Source organism: Terrapene carolina, unplaced genomic scaffold (assembly GCF_002925995.2).
Source record: "Terrapene carolina triunguis isolate 2854851 unplaced genomic scaffold, T_m_triunguis-2.0 Scaffold714, whole genome shotgun sequence".
NCBI classification, from domain to species: Eukaryota; Metazoa; Chordata; order Testudines; family Emydidae; genus Terrapene; species Terrapene triunguis.
In genome coordinates this window covers 1,384,244-1,391,584 of record NW_020665065.1, presented here as the reverse complement: position 1 = coordinate 1,391,584, position 7,341 = coordinate 1,384,244, and the positions used below count along the sequence as shown (strand labels likewise).

The window sequence follows — 7,341 nt, the reverse complement described above, 5'->3', positions numbered from 1 at the left end:
GGCAGATCCTGGCCAGGCGGGTTCCCTGAGCGCCTGTGTGGCACTTAATAGGCTGCTATGCAGCTGCGCAGCTTACAGGGAACTTAGTACCGCATGGCTATTAAATAGTTTCAGCAAAGCAAAAGGCTTTACTTTGCCATAACTGCAGTCCTCTGTTAAATCACTAGTGAAGGGGTGATTGCCTTGTTCCAGATACACAAGGCTACCATTCAGCCTTGCACTTCTCTCATGAACTGATAAGCAGAACAGGATCAACTATTTCAAAACAAGTTTTTCATCCAAAACTGGCTTTTGAAATGGACTTTTTGCAAAAAAAAATTGGCAATACTGTCAATGTTTTCGTTTTTCATGAAAAAAAAAAAATGTAGTTTGATATTTTTCAAAATCAAACTATCAAAATTATTAAATAAAAACTGGTAGTTATTCCAAGGTTTTAAATAACATTTTTGAAAAAATATTAGAAAGTACACAAAAAGTGTGCCCACTTAATGGATTTTAAAACCAAAAGAGACCATTACGATAATCTAATCTGACCTGCATAAAACATGCCACAGAACCATGCCAATTAATTCTGCATGACAGCCATAACTTCTGTTTAAGCTATGGATAGCTAGAGAGATTCTAGTCTTGATTTAAAGATGTCAAGTGATGACAAATCCATCACATCCCTAGGTAAGTTGTTAGAATTGTTAATTATCCTCACTGTTAAAAATGCGGGATCTTGTCTGAATTTGTCTAGTGCCCATTTCCAACCACTGGGTTTTGTTATGCCTTTTTCCACCAGATTAAAGAGTCATCTACTATCAAATCTCTTCTCCATGTAGCACTTTTGGTGCTTCGACACTACGATGACTGTGTCATACAAGTACCGGAACAGATACAAGTACGGCTCTGCGAAGACACATCAGATAGAGAGCTCTGCATTGTGCATTTACTTTCAAAATTTAGTAACTGTGAATGACATGCTGAAATGCAAACAAACTGCTGGAAACACTATACTCCATGGCAGGAGCAGTGGCTTTTGTACTTACGCTTCACCAGCATTCCCTGCTCCAGGGAATTTTGGTTGTACGCACAGCAATTTATGTCCTGTAGTCGATGTTTGAAAGTCGCTTTCTCCTTCATACTGCTTCCAATCCTCCATTCCACTCACATCCATGCTCTTACACTTGCCCTGTAGTTTGCCTTTTGTATGTAGGCCAGCAGCAAGATTAATATATTCTGGGGTAAAGCGAGGCATATCCTTAAAGTCTTCCACACTGATCTGAACAATGTGACTGGGTGCCAGCAGTCGAATGATATCTATCAGAAGCAGCAATCCAACACCTTTGGGAATGGGGGGAGGGAGAGAGAACACACAGTTTGCAGAAGGTAGTGCAGTCACACCAGGTAAGCATCTTGCAGATCTGAACCTTGGTTATTAGAGACTCAGGAGTGTCTCTCAATGGTTGTTAGAGATGTACAATAAACTCACACAGAATTAGTGTCATATTTCCCAGTCTCAGAATAGTTACAAAATGTGTATCATGGCATGTATACTGTTAAGATATAGCATTAATCTTCTAATGCATCTCCAAAGATTAGATGTATGCTGGTTTACCTTTCACCCATCCCATTGTATTGATGACCAAAGGCACTTCTTTCTTGTAGGAGTTAAACACATACTTCACTGTGTCGATATATCTTTCTGTATCCTGATCACAACTAGCTTCTCCATAGTACACCATTTTACGTGGCATTCGCTGATGAGTGAATGGTGGACCTGAAAAAAGACACACTGAAGATTAATAGTAAATACTTGGGAGTTTCAGTAATTCAAAGAAAGCGGCCATAAAGAGTTAGCAAAACCCCCAAAACTCCTGAAGCACACATGCTCAATCCCTTTCTGTACTGATGGAAGTTATTCTTCCTCAGTTTGTATCCAGTTGTTTCACCTTTTTTGGAAAGGCTTGTACTTTAAGATTTTCTCCACTTGCTCCAATGAACCCTTCCTCTGCCCTGCAGACCATTTCCTTTCAATTCTGAGTATACAGTCAAGGCCAGTCAGTCTCAATGTCTGAGTGTCAGAAACCTGATAAATCCACTAATGTGGTATGGAACTATACAATTCTTAAACGTATGAGTTTATCAATTTATTTAGATTAACTACTGTTCTAGAAGACAATTTGAGCAGGGTAGCAGTTTTTGGTCAGGAAGTAAAAAAGGAACACTAAATTGGAATAACAAAAGGACTGTGTGCATTACAATTTAGTAGTGTAAATACATTAGTTTTTTCCCTCCATGATGACAGAGCAGCCCAAGGCAAACAGCTGATCCAAAAACTAGACCACACCATTTGGTGGCTGGGAACCTCTTTGGAAACACCCAAGGCCGTATCTACTAACAGGTTTTCTACTTATGATTTTTCAAAACTTACAATATTCTTCCCTCTTTTTCCCATCCCAAGCGTAACAAATTTACAATTTAAAACCAGGGTGAGAAGTTAAAAAAAAAAAAAGTTTCAAACACAAGCCCCAGTAAGTTCTAGGGCCTTTTACCTTTAAAAACACATACTTCTTTGACCCACATCTCTATCTGCATATCTCAAAAACATTAATAAACTTATCCTAAAGTTTCAGTGAGGTATGCAAGTATTATTCCCACTTTCACAGATGGAGAACTGAAGCAGAGAGATTAAATGATTTGCCCAAGGTGTCACATGAAGTCTGTGGCACAGAGGGAAAACTAACTCAGGTCTGCTATATCCCAGGCCAACAGCATATAGAAAAGATCACCCGCGCTACCCACTCCCATAAAATATGTAAAAACCAAGAAGGGAGAATAACTTGCCTGGTAGTTCTGATTTCCTAGAGATAGCACCTTGGAGGATTTCACTCCCGGGTCTTAGCTCCTTACCACAAGATTGGCAGGCCTCCTTCACTTACAATGTTTTTTGAACTGTGAGTAGAGTTAATATGGTTCTGTTAAGACACAGGAGTGAGAATCCTGCACAGTACCTTTAGAGAATAAATATATTTGTATATTTCTGGTGATGAGAATATAGCAAAATACATACCAAGACACGGCTCTGACACATTAATTAAGGAGACACATCCAGGTGGTGTAAACTCTGTCTGTCCCAGATCACATTCCAAATATTCAACACAAGGAAGGCTACAATAAAAGAATAAAGATATTTTAAGATGCACTGCATATTAGCATGTGTAAATAAAACAGAACAACATTTCACTTAGCATATAGCCGGAAAAGAATCCAATTCTGACAGCCTTAAACGCAATGAGAATCTCAGACACTGAATAAGATCACTAGCTTTCTGCCTCCTCTCTCTATTTGACAGACTGTAATGGTCAGGCAATGACAAACTGTAACTAGGGCTCCGTGTGTGTCACGGAGGTCGCGGAAGTCACAGATTCCATTACTTTCTGCAACCTCTGTGACTTCTGCAGCGTCTGGCATGTGCTGGGGGGCCCTGGGGACAGCCACACCAGCCACTGCTCGGGCAGCTCCCGGCAGCAGCTGCAGTCCGCTGGCCCCAGGCACCCCTAGATGTTCCCCATCCTTCCCCCTGAACAGCCGCCCCCCCAGTTTTAGTCACAGGTATAAGTCATGGACAGGTCACAGGCTGTGAATAATTGTTGATTGCCTGTGACCTGTCCATGACTTTTACTAAAACTATCTTTGTAGTTTTAACTATAACCAACTACAACACTAGGCAGAATGCATGGTCTGGACCAATGACAGCCCAATACCATTCCAGTCTTGAGCAGAGAGACTGCCAATCAATGCCAAATTGCACAAGTGGTACACACAGATGGGGACTGCCAATAAACAATTTTTGCTTCATGTTAATTTTCAAAAATATCCAAATCCCCAGTCATTATTTATAAATAATCCTATCAATTTTTCTTGCCCAGATCATAGAAGATTTGAAAATTTGAGTCTTATAGGATTAAAAAAAAAAACTCACTGATTCAGCAACAGGTTAATGAGATATCTGTTAAATGTTGATTTTCCAATACTTTTTGGGCCACACACCAGAATGACAGGACAACCATCATCTTCCTCTGGAAAAACAAACATACCCTGAAATGGACCATTACTATAAATTAATCTCATGCATCCTACTCCACAAAAGTTGACAAAAATTTAATCTCAAGAGCGGAGCATTTTCATTGAAAGATCAGTTTACATAACATGGGCTTATATTTGCACTTTGGAACCAGAACAAGATAGTTTTGTTTAAAGGTGAGGAGGGTATTTACATTTATAAGCACAAACTAAAAAGCCTTCTAAGAGGGTAGACTCCAACACCTGGGCACAAAATCAGCCTTGCAAAATTCTACTTGCCTATGGGAAATTATTTTGGGGCGTGGATGGACAAAAACGGATTTCTCCCCCACCAAATCATCATAAAGGCACATTAGTTTTGGTGGCAGATCAGCAAGGCAGCAAAAAGCCTTATGGGTCATATAAACACTCCCTCCTCCCCCTCTAAGTACCTCAAAATGAGGTAACTCACACTCCGTTTGGTTCAGAAACTCTCCAAGGCTTGAAATCTGACCCAACCTTTTCACTATAGTCAGGGCATGGTTTCACAAGGATGAACTTAAGAAACAAACTCTGAGAAAGGAGCTTTTGCTCCCTTTAGATCACTGCAAAATGTAACATATTCAGTTCCATCAATTTAAGATACTCACCACAACACGCTTGTATTAACTCTTCAATTGCTGAAACTGAACTCTCCGACAAAAGCAGGCCACTTTCAGGATCACGTTTCCCAATACCAGTAGAAGCTAGAGCTGCATCTTCTGGTGTGAAGCAAGAACCCCTTTGTATCTACAGATCAGCAAGCAAATAGCAGAGAAAGGTTTTAGCAAATTCATAACACACCACATACAAAACAACTCCAGAATAACTCCTATTGTCTTATTTGACTGGACAGTGGTACCAGCACAGAATGATTTAGTCACATTAATTGTCTTCTCTGTTCTAGTTCTACAGAAGTCTTAAGTCCAGGTGATAGGAAGGAAGTGCTAGGAACAAGGTCTCATCTTCACTGATGTTCTAACCCCTACTTACTACAGCAAATGGCACCTTATAAATACCACAGACAGATGTGTCTAAAATGGGGAGAATGATACCTCCTTTATAAAGCACTTGAAGATCTACTGATGAAAAGCTCTATAAGAGCTAGGTATTATTATATACAGGTCTACAGCATGCAGACCATTGTAATCCATGGGAAACCAGCCTTATAATTCAAAGGCCTGGCAGCACACCCGAAAGTCACATGACAGACATAGGAAGAGGACATGATTGGAACATGAAACAAAGTGCTCTGGAAACAATAATGGGGCTGGGCCAGTCAAGTGGAGCTGCCACCAACTGCAGACAGAACAGGAAACACCAGAGGGCTGGGGAGTGTGGGGAGAAACGTATGGGAAGACAGTAGCAAGAAAGTGACTGCAACAAAGGACTAAGAAGGATAAGTAGTAAAAGAGGGAGTGAAGTTCTGGCAAAGGATAGATCCATGCATCATATATATATAAAAGAATGAATTACAACTAATTTATACGGTTATAATTCCATCACTGATTCAGTAACAGGCTAATGAAATATCAATAAATGTTGACTTTTAATGACTACATACATGATTCAAGCTTTGGTCTTATAGTAAATAACTAGAATACCTCTATGGAACTGTACCCCCTTACTTCACAATTCCTGGAAACTAGTCTGAATTTTATACACATGACACATGCTGTTTTTCTGACCCACATTTTTATTGCTCCATACACAATTGATCTTCTCCTGAAGCCATGCAAATTTTTCTTCCTCATAAAACAATTCCCATAGGGTAAGATTGAACAAATGCAAGATTTCCATTAAGTAACGAAATGGAAGATGCATTTCACCTTTACTCTGAAGATATGGGAGAACTCTGGGTGATTAAGAATGAATCTTGTAACCGAGGTATCCAGACCATCCAACAGCACCACAGAACACAAAGGGGCAAAATTTTTCATCAGTTTTATTCTAGCATCTGCAAGATGACAACAGTTAGTCTTAAAACACTATATTTCACACAAAGTAGAATTCAAGTCCAAAACTGATACAATGAACAAATACTTTTTACATTATCTGACCTTCTTAATACCTGTGAGGTAGGTATCACCTCCATTTGACAAATGTGGAAAGAGAAGCAAACCTCTTATGTGATTTGCCAAGAAGTCAGTGATGTGCAGAATTAGAATTCATGAGTTCCTATTTTCCAGTCCTGTACTTGAAGAAATAAAACTACAGAGCTCCATGGAAAATGAGGAAATATATTAGTACCCTAAAGCAAGGCAATAAACAACACTCAGTCATTTTCATTGCCATGAAAAAGTTATAAAGGCGATCTTGACAGTTTGCCAGTGACTACGTTTACAACTATAGACCAAATATTTGTGCGTGTGAATGTAGTGTGGGAAAGATGATGGCTGGATGGCCCTAAAGACTGTAGTACCCACTGGACAGACACAGCATGAAACACACCTCTTCCCTTAGTCCAGGTGAGCTATTAGGATCACCTAGTCTGACCTCTTATATAAAACAGGCCCTAGAACTTCAACCAGTGATTCCTGCTTCTAGCTCAACAACTTGTGATTGAATAAAGCACATCTTTTAGAAAATCATCCAGTCTTGATTGAAGAACTGCCAGCAATAGAAAATTTACTACAGCATTTGGTAATCTGTACCAATGGTTAACTACCCTCACTGTTAAAAATTTGATTCTAATGGGAAGTTATTCTGCTTTGCCTCTAGAGAAACAGCCAGAAAAGGCATCAACAGCAATAGTGGTGATGAGGACATGTAGCTAGACTGGGACCACCCTACGTCATTTCACAGAGGCCACTGAATAATGTCAGGTGAAGATTACTTTTGATCACAACTCTAGTCTGCATTCAGAATGGTGACACAAAGATAAAAGGCTTATCTCACTACAAGGTCTCTGGAATTCTTCAGTCTGCCCCAAAGCAATTGGTTAAGGGTAGCCCTGCATGTAACCAGCCCTAATGTCTCTTTACACCCCTAAATAGCAGACTCCCCACCAAAGCACACTGCTCAGCCCATGCTTACCACGTGGCACATGATGGGCTCTGAGCATCGCCCTGGCTGATATCCTCATCTCCTTCTTGGATTTCTCCAGCGTCTCGTAGGACACTGCTTCGATGGTCAGGGCACAGTGGGTCTGAGGGGAGAAGAGGTCGTAGGAAGGCTGCTCCTGAGTGATGGTAAATCCAAACACTTGGACTGCACCATAGAGGCAGGTCAGGCGGCATTTCCCAGTGAAGGTCA

General features: G+C 40.3%; 1 protein-coding gene across 2 annotated transcripts in view; it reads right to left on the bottom strand.

The window, feature by feature from the left end:
- Positions 1-7,256, bottom strand: part of NOL9 (nucleolar protein 9) — a 12,403-nt gene extending 5,147 nt beyond the window's left edge. Inside the window, exons 1-7 of one of the 2 annotated variants that reach the window (XM_026659994.1) lie at positions 7,123-7,256; positions 5,916-6,043; positions 4,698-4,836; positions 3,968-4,064; positions 3,056-3,153; positions 1,601-1,762; positions 1,032-1,326 (exon numbers count right to left, since the gene is read on the bottom strand). In XM_026659994.1, the coding sequence (XP_026515779.1) occupies positions 1,032-1,326; positions 1,601-1,762; positions 3,056-3,153; positions 3,968-4,064; positions 4,698-4,836; positions 5,916-6,043; positions 7,123-7,171 (968 nt within the window). In that variant the 5' untranslated portion in view covers positions 7,172-7,256. Of the gene's footprint in view, positions 1-1,031; positions 1,327-1,600; positions 1,763-3,055; positions 3,154-3,967; positions 4,084-4,697; positions 4,837-5,915; positions 6,044-7,122 lie in introns of those variants that run through there. The other variant, XM_024207865.2, reaches the window with a different exon arrangement.
- Positions 7,257-7,341: the final 85 nt, after the last annotated feature.